This window comes from Pelophylax lessonae, assembly GCF_965119305.1.
Source record: "Pelophylax lessonae genome assembly, chromosome: 5".
Taxonomy (NCBI): Eukaryota; Metazoa; Chordata; class Amphibia; order Anura; family Ranidae; genus Pelophylax; species Pelophylax lessonae.
This window is the reverse complement of record NC_138772.1, coordinates 322,299,029-322,314,910: the sequence shown is the minus strand read 5'-3', so window position 1 is coordinate 322,314,910 and position 15,882 is coordinate 322,299,029. Positions and strand designations below refer to the sequence as shown.

The following is a 15,882-nucleotide window of genomic DNA, read 5'->3' as shown; positions in this document are numbered from 1 at the left end:
AAACCTAAACACTTTCAATTTGTATGCAATCTGGCAGGCCCTTGCACTACATAGAAAAGGTAAATCTGAAGGAAATCTAGCCACAAAAGTTGGATAGTGTGTATCCAGCTTTAGCACTGCTTAAAGCTGCTCAAATCAAGCTTAAACCTGCTAATCGCTTGTTTAAACCTTCAGACAGCATGTATATTACCCACTTTCCATCCTGCAGCGTACTCATACGTTGCTGGACTTTCGGCGATTGTACTAGGAAGATGCCTGCAGCTGCAGGCATCACCCCGGTGTCATTTTTTAGAGTCCTTGGACTGAGTAATTTTGCAAGCATCCCTCCCCTCCCACTGTCTTCTGTGCCTCTCTCGGGTCTCCCGTCCCACCAGGAGACCTGAGAGACCAGCCTGCACGTCCACCAGCTGGCCAGTCTGCCAAACAAATCCGGGATCTGCTTTCATCTGCTGTTCGTAACAGTAAACCGGAAGCGATGACACAACATCACTTACGGCTTACTCGGAAACTATCGGCGCCAGTTTTTAAAAATCGAAAACATTCAAACACAACGATCATGGTGTTTTGAGTGCTTTTAAGTCTTATAAAGAATACCTGTCACTGTCTATTGCTGTAACAAGGATGTTTACATTCCTTGTGACAGAAATAAAAGTGATAAAAAAAAAAATTAAAACAACATCATAAAACAATAAAATTAATTAATTAATTAATAATATTAATTAAACATTAACATGCCCCTGTCCTCCCGTGCTCACGTGCAAAGGCCAACACGCGTGTTGGTTCTGAACGCACTTAAACAGCATTCGTCCCACACATGTGAGGAATCACGTTAGATCATGGGCAGTAATTCTAGCACCAGGCCTCTTCTGTAAATCAAAAGTGGTAACCTATAAAGGCTTTTAAAGCGTAGCCTATAGATAGTAAAATGTATGTCGTTTGTCACCGTTACACAGGCGTGCGCAGTTTTAAAGCGTGACATGTTTGATATCTATTTTCTCAGCGTAACATCATCTTTCATATTTTACAGAAGAAAATTGGGTTTTGTATTGGGTTTTTTTGGCATTAAATTCCAAAAAAGTGTATTTTCTCTCCAAAAATTGTGTTTGAAAAACCACTGCGCAAATACTGTGTGATATAAATAGTTACAAAACTTACCAATTTATTCTCTAGGGCCTCTGCTTGAAAAAATAAATAAATAAAAAAATATATATATATGTGTATATATATATATATATATATATATATATATATATATATATATATATATATATATATATATATACACACACACACAATGTCTGGGGGTTCTAACCAATTTTTCAGCAAAAAATGCTGATTGTTACATGTGAACAATAAGTGCCAGAAAAAGCCCGGACTTAAGATCTGTATTTGTCACTCCCAGACTAGGGAGTAAGGGTGCTTTAAAGACTTTAGTAAAGTCAATCAAGACTTGACATGGCATGCACAGTAAGCAGTTTAATAGAATATTCACATTTGTCTGTTTTGATAGAGCAGGACCCTTGCATTTTGCTGAATGATAATTCATGTCAAGTAAAAATCCCATTCTTTCCTGCAGGGCTGGTTCACATCTATATGTTGCAGTTTAGTGTGAAAGGCAAAGGCAAACGTTATGGGCCCATTCACTCCTATACAAATGTGTTCCCATGCGTGCTGCATGCACTCAGAATTGTGTGAAAATCAGCACCAATATTTGCTGTACATGAGACTCTTTAGAATAGCCATTATAAACTGGATCTAGCAGATGTCATTCTCACCTATGGTTCTGCAAGTGATCTGGACAATGTACAGTTTGACAAAGTTTGATGTGCAATTGTGGACTGTTTTATGTGCAAATACTCAATGAGGGATTTTAATCTAAAAATCAGTTACAAAATAATGACAAACATAAAGAATATGTTTTTTTTTTCTCGTCTCACTAATAGGCTGCAGTTCATCCAGTACAAGTATTAAAACATTTTTATTTTTAAGGGAATGTATGAATACATTCTTCATTACATTTTTCTGCCACTAGGTGGCATGACAGGTTATTACAAAAATGATGTTCCACTGTAAATATTAATTGTTGCTGGTTTAACCTGTTTATAAATAATGTTCCAGCATTTATTATATTAAGAGCTTCACCAGGGCAGATTTTATAGTTTGCAATGTAACAGAATTCACGGTGATGACTCTAAAATAAATTCGCCAGGCAATGCTAGCCGCCTTTCCCCAGCAACAGCTATAAATGGTCATTGGCATTTACAGGTTATAGGCAGGTGCACAGTGCATAAGTAGGTCAAATGAAAAAATACTACTTTCCTTTTTAAATTTATGGTAAACTAAAAAGATTTAATTTCTTATGTAATAGCATGATTGTTGGATTTAACAGTTATCTTGATGGAAGGATTTTATTTCCAGAAATCGATTGCTCCCAGGGGTGGACAACCTTGGCCCTCCACCTGTGTTAAGAAGTCCCATCGAGCAGGGCCCTCTAGTTCCTCCTGTTTTGAACTGTATTGTAACTGTACTGTCTTCCCTCACATTGTAAAGCGCTGCGCAAACTGTTGGCGCTATATAAATCCTGTATAATAATAATAATACCCCTGCCTCTAGGAATCATTCCTATGACGTTAGCGGTTTTTCAGTTCGTCATGGGATTTGTAGTTCTAAAACAGCTGGAATGGCAAGGTTGCATAACTGTGACTCCAAACAGTCATTTCAGTCTACAAATGATCATTCTCATTGAGAAGAGACAAGTCTTCTTGGTATCCAGTTAGAATCGATCTTTTCCCTAAAGTAGAACTTTAGGCAAAACTTTTTTTCATTTTGGATAGATCAAAGAAGGGTTACACCTGTCAGATTTTTTTTCACCATCTGAGTCCCATTGCAGATTTCCCTTCACTTCCTGTCCTACAGGAAGTGAGAGGAAATCCCTGAAATTTAAGAAGACCCCCAGGTCACCAGAACTAATCCATTGGAAGATTTCCCCTCTATTACTTTTCTGGGGACAACCAAAAATGTGGAATTTTCTTTTACTTTTACTTTCAATGATAATGGTAAACAGGACAAATAGAAAGGGGCAATCTCGCTAACAGGGGGACAGGCAGCAATAAAAACTGAAAAGCCTTCTAATCCCTCTCCACTCTATCTAAAACTTTAAAAAAAAGTTTTAACTTTAGTTATACTTTAAAGCAGTAGTAAACATGGGCATTTAAAGAAAAATAATAATTTTTATTCTTCAACATGTAATTTATTCTCTGTTTTCTTTCTTTTTGGCTTAGAAATCATGCGTTCCAATGGCTTTTGTTTAGCCAATACAGAAACGATAGTCATTGACCACAGCATTCCCCATGTAAAGGATCCTGACCTGGACGTAGATTCAACAGATCCCTTGTGAGTATCTTGCTTGTACTGCAGTAAAATGAATTCCAAGGTTTGTCTGCTTGCCAGGATATCTTCTTACCAAACTACCAGTCTAAACTCTTAGCAATGACCTTACCTTATTATTTTACTTCCTGGGATATGGAAAGCAGTCAGTCACTCTGCCTAGTATTTAACTATATTAAAATGTCAACAGTTACATGTTGCCACAAATAAAACAAAGCAAACTTTCCAGCTTAGATTTGAATAGTTGCTATTTTTTATAACATACATAGAAAAAGAACCTAGGTATTTGGAGCAGTTGAACTATTTCCTGGCCCTTTAAGAGGTTTAGGATGCCGGGAGGCCAGGCGGGGTTTATGATCATGTTACCTCTGTGATTGGTTGTCATGGCAGTCACATGATCATAAAGCTCCTCCCGTTCACAAGCAGCGATCAGGAACTTTCCATTAGCCACTGGTAATTGTGTCGGGAGCACGCAGCGAGTGCGCTCTCGGCACAGCTCTGTTTGCCCCAATTCACGCAAATATGGGGCGCCCAGTGCCAAGGCTCACCAACCAGAAGGCCGCATATTTGCGCGTGGCTGACGCCAAGGGGTTAAAGTTACTTAAATATTCTGTATAAGAAAAAAAGGTTTGCTGGGCGCTTCCACTGGAAAGATCAGTCCTCCAATATAAAGTCTTGGTGGGGGAAGGACAACCAGACTGATGAATGGACTTCTGGGGTGCACAAATATACCATGCTGACACTGAGGGCAGCTCTTGAAAGGCAGAAGCAAGTCCCACTGGCAGGCAAAGAAAGAGAAAAGGTGCCTCTGAGTGTAGCAGATATCACTTTATTGTATAACAAAAGCGTGCACTTACATAAAAGATGGCGTGTGTCATCACGGCTCAAGGGTCCCTTGATCCCATACTCTAGCTGACTGGCAGCAGGGAGATGACACAGCAATGGAAGCCCAATCGGAGGTGCTAGGTCAAAACAAGGCAGCGGTGGAACTCATGCCTTGCTGCTGGACCTTACAAGCGTGATGACGTGGAGGGGCGGTAACGCGTTTTGGAGCATTCGCAGAAGTGCTCCTTCCTCAGACCAATCTGAGGAAGGAGCACTTCTGCGCATGCTCCGAAACACATTACCGTTGTTCTCCTGATACTTGCATGTGTTTCCTCCAGGTAATCCAATTTCCTTCCACACTCCAAAGACATTTTGGTAGGTTAGTTGGATGGCTCCTGTCTAAATCGGCCCTTGAATGTGAGTTAGGGACCTAAGATTGTAAGCTCCTTGAGGTCAGGGACTGATGTGAATGCATAATATACTGTATATGTAAAGTGCTGCATAAATTGACAGTGCTATGTAAGTACCTGTAATAAAATAAATAAATAGGGCATAATAATGTGACATGATTAGAGACTTGCCCACTGAGCCTTCTTTTCTCTTTCTGTTCTGGTACATCTCAGCTGTGCACACAGTCATTGTGCCTGATTTACTAAAGGAGTTAAGGTAGCCATACACCAGTAACATTTATTTCAAAAACCTTTGCTTTTTGGAACATTTGTTATATTCACCAGTAGTTAATAGGATCAAATTATAAGTATTTTCGACTATAGTATTAAAAAAAAAGATGAAAGAATGGAAAATTTTTCTTGATCAAGCAAACTTCCAACAGTGAATGTGGTTTTCATTTGGGAAATTCCATTAATTCTAAATTCAAATGTTAAAAGCAAATTCAATTTTAAAGTACTTTTGAAAAACATTTATTGAATGTGCTGAAAAGATTTTTGGTATAAACATTCATACGGAAATCTACTGGTATTTGTCCAGGTTAAGCCTGTTTCCTTTGCAGTGTAACAATTTTCATTTTGCAAGGGAATTTGCAATTACTTTAGTGAATGTGGTGCCAAGAATACCCAATCACTTGCAATGAAAATTAAAAAGCAGGGTTTTTACTTGCATATAATTTTTTATTTTTTTTGATAGAAGTAAGCACAGCTTCACTCCATTCACAAAAGTAAATTAAATTCAGTTTGCAAAGTGAGCAGGCTTTACTTGTTTAGTAAAACAAAAAATTATATAGAAAACCTGCGCTGGAGAATATATATTATAAATGAGCAGCCGCTTAAGCAATCTGTGACACCTTTTCAACGCAAAAGTATAATAATGTATCGAAGCAGCGCTAAATCAGTAAACAAGTGATTATTTCCAAGTCAATATTTGTGAAAACAAAAAAAAAAATTATGTAGGTAAATTAATATAGTGACATTAAACTTATTTTGTGACAAACTTGAAGTAAAAATGACACCAAACAATTATACAAAAATAATAAGTCCATAGAAGCCCATCAGCAAGAGCTAATAAAAGAGAAAATGTGAACAACAAAGTTCAAAAAATTAACAGGTATTCCACGTTTCAGTTGTTCCATAAGTGTCCCCACATTCCCAATTTATAGTTTTCCCATCACCGGGTGACACCAGACGAACAAGCCCCTTACCAGATCCTGTGGATCATCATATACTCTGGTCAAATGCACGTGTTAAATCCCTTTGAATAGGATAACTCCAAATGGCAGGTTTATATCAAGTCAGGGTTGATTAATTGCTCTATCACTGTGTATACACCACTTAGTGCTCAACTCTATATACTATAGGAAGCAGCTAGAGCCACTATGCATCCAACCACCAGGCAGATGGAATTATGACAACATGCTTCTATCAGAACCATTTACCTTTAGAAGCTCTTTCTAGCATCCTTGATGTCTACAATACCCAAATATAATAGGATGTGTTTTAAAAACCTTTACAGGTCATCATTATAAACTTAACCAATAACGATGGCCCTATAATTATTGCATGAATGATGGCCCTAGAATTTAAAGCCGAACTCAAGGAAACCCCTCTAAATACATACATGAAATACATATACACACATATATGGAAGCAGTTTTAGCTGCCAAAGAATTTTCAGTTCTGCCTAATCATTTCTAAGATTTGTACAGCCCTGCCAGGCTGCAAAGCCAAGAAGAACGCCACTTTCTCTGTTAAAGTAAGGTATGCATCGGTGTCACCTTCTCCCCCTGCTTTTTTCTTGGACAGTAAAAATGCAGTAGAAGACTGCGGAGGTCATCTCTCTGCTCACACTACTGTGGCCCCCTATAAGCTTGTTCCTTGTGCTGCATTACAGGAAATTGCTGATACTTAGGCCAAATTCAGGTTTTTACACTAGTTGCATTAAAATATGTTGATGCATAAATAGGTACATATCAGCATTCATTTGTTTATTTTATTTCTGACTGAAGTTCACCTTTAAATCTGTAATGTCATAAGTCAAACACCACAAGAGGGCTGTCAAATAAAGCCAGAAAAAGCCTATCCTATGCACTGTCCTCATCATCATTCCTTAGATTAATTTCTTGTAAAGAGGTAGATTTTTGTGACTTTGAGGCTATTCTCCACCCACAAATTATCTGTCTGTCCAATAAAAGCAAAATTTTAGTATGACAGCAGTTGGATTGTGCATCCATGTCTAGACAGCCTGGCAACATGGATGCTGTCATTGCTGATCTTTACTTCTAAAAATTCTAGCTGTCCAGCAGTCATACTTGACCCACTACTTCAATATCGACTGGATTACTGTCCCAGAAAAAGGGCCGGTGCTACCATTAGGCAAATTAGGCAGCCGCCTAGGGCGCACTGCCACCCAGAGTTCAGCCACGGCCTCTGTCCCGGTGAAGCCCCAGGCGTTGGTGAGCTCGGCTGTCATCTCCTGGTCACTGTGAGCCCCGTTAAATTCCAGCTGTCTCAGGAACACATCCGCTGCATCCTGCAGGTGCCACCAATCCAACGTGTCCCGCTGAACCCCTGCTGTCACATCTCCTTACTGTACTACCTGACAGCGCCGGCCCTGGGACTCCTTTGGTCCAGCCTGTCCCTCTGGTGAGGCCTGTGTTTGTAAGTACAGCAGAGGGGGCGGGACGGTGCTCGGGGGAGATCAGGGGAGCGGTACAGTGGCTGTTAGCTGACCTCCGGGGCCGGTGGGGGACACCAAAGACTCTGAGTCCTAAACAATACTGCCCGCCCACTGCTCAGAGCCCTAGTGAGATGGATGATGAAGACATGAAGAGGTAAGGAGGAGGACGGATCCTCGGATCTACATCAAGCTGTCTGTGTGGGGGATAGGGTGAGGAAGGGAGTGTGAGTAGTGCAGTAAATAGGAATCAGGTAGGTTAGTGTATGTGTCAGGTAGGTCAGTGTAGGGGGCAGGTAGGTCAGTGTAGGGGTCAGGTAGGTCAGCGTATGTGTCAAGTAGGTCAGGGTATGGGTCAAGTAGGTTTGTATATGATTTGTTAAACACAAAACAGTCGCTATATAATTTTGTATGCCTTATAATCCTACCACGCAGTGCCTCAAATTTAAACAGATAGATCAGTTTATGTTCCAGGTAGGTCAGTGTAGTGGTCAGGTAGGTCAGTGTAGGGGTCAGGTAGATCAATGTAGTGGTCAGGTAGGTCAGTGTATGTGTCAAGTAAGTCAGTGTAGAGGTCAGGTAGGTCAGTGTAGTAGTCAGGTAGCTCAGTGTAGTGGTCAGGTAGGTCGGTATAATGGTCAGGTAGGTTAGTGTAGGGGTCAGGTAGGCCATTGTAGTGGTCAGGTAGGTCAGTATAGGGGGCAGGAAGGTCAGTGTAATGGTAAGATAGGTCACATGTGTTACATGGGCAGGGCAAAGGGGTTGGAGTCAGAGGCGGAGCCAAGGGGGATGGCAAAACGAGGTTCGCCTAGTGTGTCAAAAATCCTTGCACCAGTCCTGCCCAGAACATGTATACAGAAAAGGATTGTGGTCTTTTTTATTTTCTTCTTTTCATGCTGGTGACATTAGGATTTTTCTATTATGTTCTATAATTCAGAAAAGTGAAACTAATGGCAAGCGGTGTGTGTCCAAGTTTTTCTAATTGAGAACACTAGCCCTGTCATTTATGGTATATTATTGAAAAATACCTTTCATGAATACCTTCTTACACCATCTCATACACAAAGACCCAGTGGCATTCATCCTCAGAAGGCAAGCCCTAGATAGCATTCAGTGTACTGTTCTCCTAAACCACCTCATACATATACTTTCACACAAGTTTATGTTATTATTATAAGGAAAAAAATTCCAGATGGCTGCACTTCCAAAAATCATTTTATTGGAGCTTCATATGACAAGTGGTTGACAGATGGAGCAGGGGAAAAAGAGGTAGACGCGTTTCTCGCAAATGTTAGCGCTTCGTCATTACCAGTTTGAGGTAATGAATAAGCGCTAATATTTGCACGAAACGCGTCTACCTCTTTATCATTCTTCGCAAAAGACGAACACCTTTTTGGTGCTTTAGCTGTAAGAATTGGGTGCCTCTCCCCAGTTGTTCCAGATGACTCCTTTTAAACTTGATCGTCTCCACTCCCTTTATTAGTCACATCACCTTAGAATGCTCTTAGCCACCCTCCTCCCTTCTTCTTCACTGTATTCTCAACAGGGCTTTTTTTTTTTCATAAAATATGTACAGGAATAATCCCCCAAAAACCCCTGCTCCTCCCCCAACACACAAACACCATCCAAACTGCTTTAAATTGTGGGTGTGGTCAAACAGTAGAAGGGTCTTAAAGGGGCATTAAATACCAGGAGTGCAAAGTTGGGGGGCTAGACACAGAAAGCAGAGTTCGGGGGTGCGTTAGGTAAATAGTGCAGAGTTCCGGGGTACGCTACACACAGGGTTCAGAGTTTAGCCTTGTTCCACAGCTGTTTACCCCAGCATCCCCAACTTACTTTCACCCCTCTTCAGCTCAGACCTCTGCATGCAACCCCTCCACCCCCTCTCCACTGCCCCCATTTTCTCCCCACCTCCTTAAAAGCTCCACCATATTCTTACTTTTGTTGCTTTAATAAACGGAAGCACCCAGTCATCTCTAGTACCCCCCTGTAGGTGGCTCTGTCTCTCTCACTTGTGGGTAGATCATCCAGTGGGGATGTCTGCATCTACACTGTACCCCGGGAACCTGGTAATTACAGAAGCCGGATGTCTACAGTGCCTTGCGAAACTATTCGGCCCCCTTGAACTTTTCGACCTTTTGCCACATTTCAGGCTTCAAACATAAAGATATAAAACTGTAATTTTTTGTGAAGAATCAACAACAAGTGGGACACAGTCATGAAGTGGAACAAAATTTATTGGATATTTCAAACTTTTTTAACAAATAAAAAACTGAAAAATTTGGCGTGCAAAATTATTCAGCCCCTTTACTTTCAGTGCAGCAATCTCTCTCCAGAAGTTCAGTGAGGATCTCTGAATGATCCAATGTTGACCTAAATGACTAATGATGATAAATAGAATCCACCTGTGTGTAATCAAGTCTCCGTATAAATGCATCTGCACTGTGATAGTCTCAGAGGTCCGTTTAAAGCGCAGAGAGCATCATGAAGAACAAGGAACACACCAGGCAGGTCCAAAATACTGTTGTGGAGAAGTTTAAAGCCGGATTTGGATACAAAAAGATTTCCCAAGCTTTAAACATCCCAAGGAGCACTGTGGAAGCGATAATATTGAAATGGAAGGAGTATCAGACCACTGCAAATCTACGAAGACCTGGCCGTCCCTCTAAACTTTCAGCTCATACAGGGAGAAGACTGATCAGAGATGCAGCCAAGAGGCCCACGATCACTCTGGATGAACTGCAGAGATCTACAGCTGAGGTGGGAGACTCTGTCCATAGGACAACAATCAGTCGTATACTGCACAAATCTGGCCTTTATGGAAGAGTAGCAAGAAGAAAGCCATTTCTTAAAGATATCCATAAAAAGTGTTGTTTAAAGTTTGCCACAAGCCACCTGGGAGACACATCAAAAATGTGGAAGAAGATGCTCTGGTCAGATGAAACCAAAATCGAACTTTTTGGCAACAATGCAAAACATTATGTTTGGCGTAAAAGCAACACAGCTCATCACCCTGAAAACACCATCCCCACTGTCAAACATGGTGGTGGCAGCATCATGGTTTGGGCCTGCTTTTCTTCAGCAGGGACAGGGAAGATGGTTAAAATTGATGGGAAGATGGAGCCAAATACAGGACCATTCTGGAAGAAAACCTGATGGAGTCTGCAAAAGACCTGAGATTGGGACGGAGATTTGTCTTCCAACAAGACAATGATCAAAAACATAAAGCAAAATCTACAATGGAATGGTTCACAAATAAACATATCCAGGTGTTAGAATGGCCAAGTCAAAGTCCAGACCTGAATCCAATCGAGAATCTGTGGAAAGAACTGAAAACTGCTGTTCACAAACGCTCTCCATCCAACCTCACTGAGCTCAAGCTGTTTTGCAAGGAGGAATGGGCAAAAATTTCAGTCTCTCGATGTGCAAAACTGATAGAGACATACCCCAAGCGACTTACAGCTGTAATCGCAGCAAAAGGTGGCGCTACAAAGTATTAACTTAAGGGGGCTGAATAATTTTGCACGCCCAATTTTTCAGTTTTTTATTTGTTAAAAAGTTTGAAATATCCAATAAATTTCGTTCCACTTCATGATTGTGTCCCACTTGTTGATTCTTCACAAAAAAATACAGTTTTATATCTTTATGTTTGAAGCCTGAAATGTGGCAAAAGGTCGCAAAGTTCAAGGGGGCCAGGGCCGGCCTTTGGGGTGTGCGAGCCGTGCGGCCGCACAGGGCGCCATGGGCAACAAGGGCGCCGTGCGGCCATCACAGCTCGCAGATCAGGTGATTCAGGCCGCACAGCGGGAGGTGAGCGGCGACCGCGGCCTGGACAGGGTCAACACAGGCCGCGGCCGCCGCTTACCTCCCGCTGTGCGGCTGTGCCTCGATCACCCGTACATGCAGTGAGGCGAGCTGTGTGTACTACACACAGCTCAGCCTCCGCTCCGATGCTGCCATGCTGACGATCTCTCCTCCCTCCCTGCACTGACGCCAGAGGAGAGATCCTCAGCTCCTCCTCACCCCGCCCCTTCTCCTCCTCCCGCCCGCCCACACTCCCGGGGATGTGTGGGCGGGAAGTTTAAAGAAAAAAAAAAAAAGCTGCAGAGATCGGAAGGTATCAAGGTAAGTGAGGACTCTCACTTCAATGTAAGGGGGGGGGGGCTTTTTGTGGGAAGCTCTGTGTGAGGGGGGGGGTCTGTGATGTAAGGAGGGGCTCTCTGATGTGGGGGGGTCTGATGTAAGGGGGGTCTGTGATGTAAGGGGCTCCATGGGGGGGTCTGATGTAAGGGGGTCTGTGATGTAAGGGGGGGCTCTCTGATGTGGGGGGCTCTATGGAGGGGGTCTGATGTAAGGGGACTTTGTGTGGGGGGTCTGTGATGTGGGGGGCTCTGTGTGAGGGGGGGACTCTGATGTAAGGGGGCTTTGTGTGGGGGTCTGTGATGTAAGGGGGGCTCTCTGATGTGGGGGGCTCTGTGTGGGGGGGGCTCTCTGATGTAAGGGGGCTTTGTGTGGGGGGTCTGTGATGTAAGGGGGGCTTTGTGTGTGGGGTCTCTGATGTGAGGGGGGTCTCTGTGTGTGGGGTCTCTGTGAGGGGGGCTTTGTGTGTGTAGGGGGTTTGTGGGGGGGTCTCTGATGTGAGGGGGGCTCTGTGTGGGGGGTCTCTGATGTGTGTGGGGGTCTCTGATGTAAGGGGGCTCTGTGTGTGGGGTCTCTGATGTGAGGGGGGCTTTGTGTGTGGGGTCTCTGATGTGAGGGGGGCTTTGTGTGTGGGGTCTCTGATGTGAGGGGGGCTCTGTGTGGGGGGTCTCTGATGTGTGGGGGGGGTCTCTGATGTAAGGGGGCTCTGTGTGTGGGGTCTCTGATGTGAGGGGGGCTTTGTGTGTGGGGTCTCTGATGTGAGGGGGCTTTGTGTGTGGGGTCTCTGATGGGAGGGGGGCTCTGTGTGTGGGGTCTCTGATGTGAGGGGGGCTTTGTGTGTGTAGGGGGCTTTGTGTGGGGGGTCTCTGATGTAAGGGGGCTTTGTGTGTGGGGTCTCTGATGGAAGGGGGCTCTGAGTGTGGTGTCTCTGATGTGAGGGGGGCTTTGTGTGTGTAGGGGGCTTTGTGTGGGGGGTCTCTGATGTAAGGGGGCTTTGTGTGTGGGGTCTCTGATGGAAGGGGGCTCTGAGTGTGGGGTCTCTGATGGAAGGGGGCTCTGAGTGTGGGGTCTCTGATGGAAGGGGGCTCTGAGTGTGGGGTCTCTGATGTAAGGGGGCTTTGTGTGTGGGGTCTCTGATGGAAGGGGGCTCTGAGTGTGGGGTCTCTGATGGAAGGGGGCTCTGAGTGTGGGGTCTCTGATGGAAGGGGGCTCTGAGTGTGGGGTCTCTGATGTGAGGGGGGCTTTGTGAGGGGGTCTCTGATGTGAAGGGGGCTTTGTGTGTGTGTAGGGGGTCTCTGATCTTAGGGGGGCTTTGTGTGGGGGTCTCTGATGTGTGTGTGTGTGGGGTCTCTGATGTGAGGGGGGCTTTGTGTGGAGGGGTCTCTGAAGTGAGGGGGGGCTCTGTGCGGGGGGGGGCTCTCTGATGTAGGGGGCCTCTAAATTAAGCGGGGCTTTGTGTGGGGGTTCTCTGATGTAAAGGGGGCTCTGTGTGGGGGTCTCTGATGTAAAGGGGGCTCTGTGTATGGGGTCTCTCATGTAAGGGGGGCTAAGTTATTAGTGATCATAAAAAAGGTGCAAGAAAATGCGCGCGGGGGGGCGCATCAGGATTAGCTCGCACAGGGCGCCTGAACACCTAAGGCCGGCCCTGAAGGGGGCCGAATACTTTTGCAAGGCACTGTATGTTTACAAGTAATAGTGGTGGGCTGGGAGCAGAGGGCCTGAGCCAGAGGTGGTGGAACTGATTTCCACCAATTTCCAGCTGAAAAAAGCGCTGATTCTTACTGCACCTATCCTATCCTCCTGTAACTCAACTTAACCTAGAGATCCCGCTGTCCTCATTAGTTGACACATTTTGATTTTAAATATGATGCATCATTTTATTCTTTATTCAATTTTGCTTTGTTTTTAAATGGAACTGCAATTGACTATTTTTGGTCTATTTTTGGGATTTTATTCTCTGCGACAGACCGTATGTAATTTACTGTCCTACTGCTTTGTTTGTATTTTTCAATAAAAACCTTGTAAAAGAAAAAACATTTTTCAGTATAGACTGTATGTGATAGACACTGATGGTGTTTCACAGATACAACACATGATGTGAATTTTTTTGGCATCTGGCACACCTTAGTCAATGAGCTTCCTCATCATTCAAAGCTGTGAAATATAAATTACTAACTGAATATTATTTCTCACACCTGGTTGCTGTCTTATTACGATGAAGTGAATTGATTAAGGCCTCTTTCACACATGCTGTCCGTTTGTCCGTTTTTCATCCATCCGTTGACGGATGAAAAACGGACATCAATGCATCTCTATGTAAAAACGGATGACAACTGATGATCATCAGTTAACATCCGTTTTCATCCACTTCCGTCAATGTCCGTTTTTTTGAACGGATGAATGCCCTATTTTTCATCCGTCAAAAAAACGGATCGGACGAAAAACGGACGACAACGGATGAAAAACGGATGTCAACTGATGACAACGGATGAAAAACTGATGTCAACTGACGACAACGGATGAAAAACTGATGACAACTGACGAAAAACGGATGAAAAACTGATGAAAAACAGATGAAAAACTGATACATTTGACGTGACTGAACTGATGAACTGAACGGACTGTATGTGTGAAAGGGGCCTTACTGCTGTCGGATCTAAACTGGTTAGCATGGCTACAAAGCAGGGTTATGGATCTTTCACAGGAAGAGACATGGCAGTGGTCTGGGGCAGTTATCCTGCAACTTTGGATCAGGTCACCTTTACAATGCATCTGAATGTTCCTTAAATGTTACATGACTTCTTGATATCCTGCTGATCACTTCTGCCCTGATTACGCTGGGCTCCTGTAGGGTTGCTGAGAGGGGATTAGGAAGGAAAACTTTTATGAATTTGTTTACTTGGCTCTGGTACAAAATTAAACCATTTGATCATGTAGCTTTGGTGCCAAAATGTCTGCAGCATGCTGCTCTATTACACATTTTGGCACTTGAACGGATGAACAAAATTATTTCCTAATTCACTTTGTTGTTTTGGCACTACAGCATATATTATTTAAGCTCACATATCATAGCTGAAAAATAATATGGCTTTGATTCTTTCAAGATTATGTTCTTTCTTTCAAACCTTTTATGTTGTTACTAAAGCTGTGATATTGTAAGTTATTACTTGATGTGATGTGACAGTAGAAGTAAATGTTTTTATATTGTGAATGTATTGTGGCCAGAGTAAAGTCTAGAATATATTTGATTTACAGTACATGTAAATTCTAGTATATAGCAGAAAACCCTAGTGGCAAGAGGTAGTACACTAAAAACATTTAATCATTCAGAGGCTGTATAAAGTCTGTTTTACAACTGAATACGGCAAAGTTCGATCTCCAATACCCCTTAACAACCAATTAAAATTTATATTTTTGCATTTAACTTGAATTAAAAGTAGAACTATAGGCAATTTTTTTTTCATTTTGGATAAAGTTAGGGTTTAAATCCCTGTCAAGTTTTTTTTTTCTGCCATGTGCGTCCTATTGGGGATTTTAGCCTTCTCTTTCTGTCCCATAGCCAAAACAGGATGTGGAAGGAAATCTCTGCAAATAATAGGTGTTCTTCTCCCTCTCCACAGTGTCCAAAACTGAAAAAAAAAAGTTTTGCCTTATTTATACTTTAAAGCGGACCTTCACCCTCTTCCGCTACTTACATCTACTTCACCCCTTCTTCCATCCTCTGTAGGTATTGTGCTGTTTTGTTCTTTTTTACCTTTATTTAGGTAAAAAAGTCCGGCCCGCTTCCCCATGTGCATCATTCGCCTTAGGCGAATGACATGCATACTGCCTGCTGTGCCTCCCGGGATATGCATGTCACATATCCCAGGAGGCATAGCCTTCCATTCAGAAAAAGAGGAGGGAACGAGCCTATTGGTACGTTATTGATAATGTAAAAAAGAGCAGGGTTCTGCGGTACAGAGCTGTGGACGGGCATGGGAGGATCGGGATGGAAGATGTGGATGGGATGGGAGGTGAAATAAAAAAATAAAAGAGAAGGGGGGAGGGGGGGGTGGGTTGAAAACCCTCTTTAACTACAACCATATTCCCAAAAAAGTTGGGACACTGTGTAAAATCTACAAAAAAGCAGAATGCAATGATTTGCAAATTTCATAAACCCATATTTTATTCACAATAAAATATCAAATGTTTAAGCTGTTTAAAATATCAAATGTTTAAACTATGTAACAAATGTTTAAACTTAAAAAATGTACCATTTGAAAATCATTTTGAAATTGATGGCAGTAGCACGTCTAGAAAAAGTTGGGACAGGGTAATGATTTGCAAATTTCATAAACCCATATTTTATTCACAATAAAATATCAAATGTTTAAGCTGTTTAAAATATCAAATGTTTAAACTATG

The 15,882-nt window shown here is 42.7% G+C and overlaps 1 protein-coding gene across 1 annotated transcript in view; it reads left to right on the top strand.

The window, feature by feature from the left end:
- The window catches only part of PXDC1 (PX domain containing 1), a 134,471-nt gene that overhangs the window by 91,107 nt on the left and 27,482 nt on the right, over positions 1-15,882 (top strand). The window contains exon 4 of the mRNA XM_082258185.1: positions 3,282-3,393. Coding sequence (XP_082114311.1) covers positions 3,282-3,393 — 112 coding nt within the window. The remainder of the gene's footprint in view (positions 1-3,281; positions 3,394-15,882) is intronic.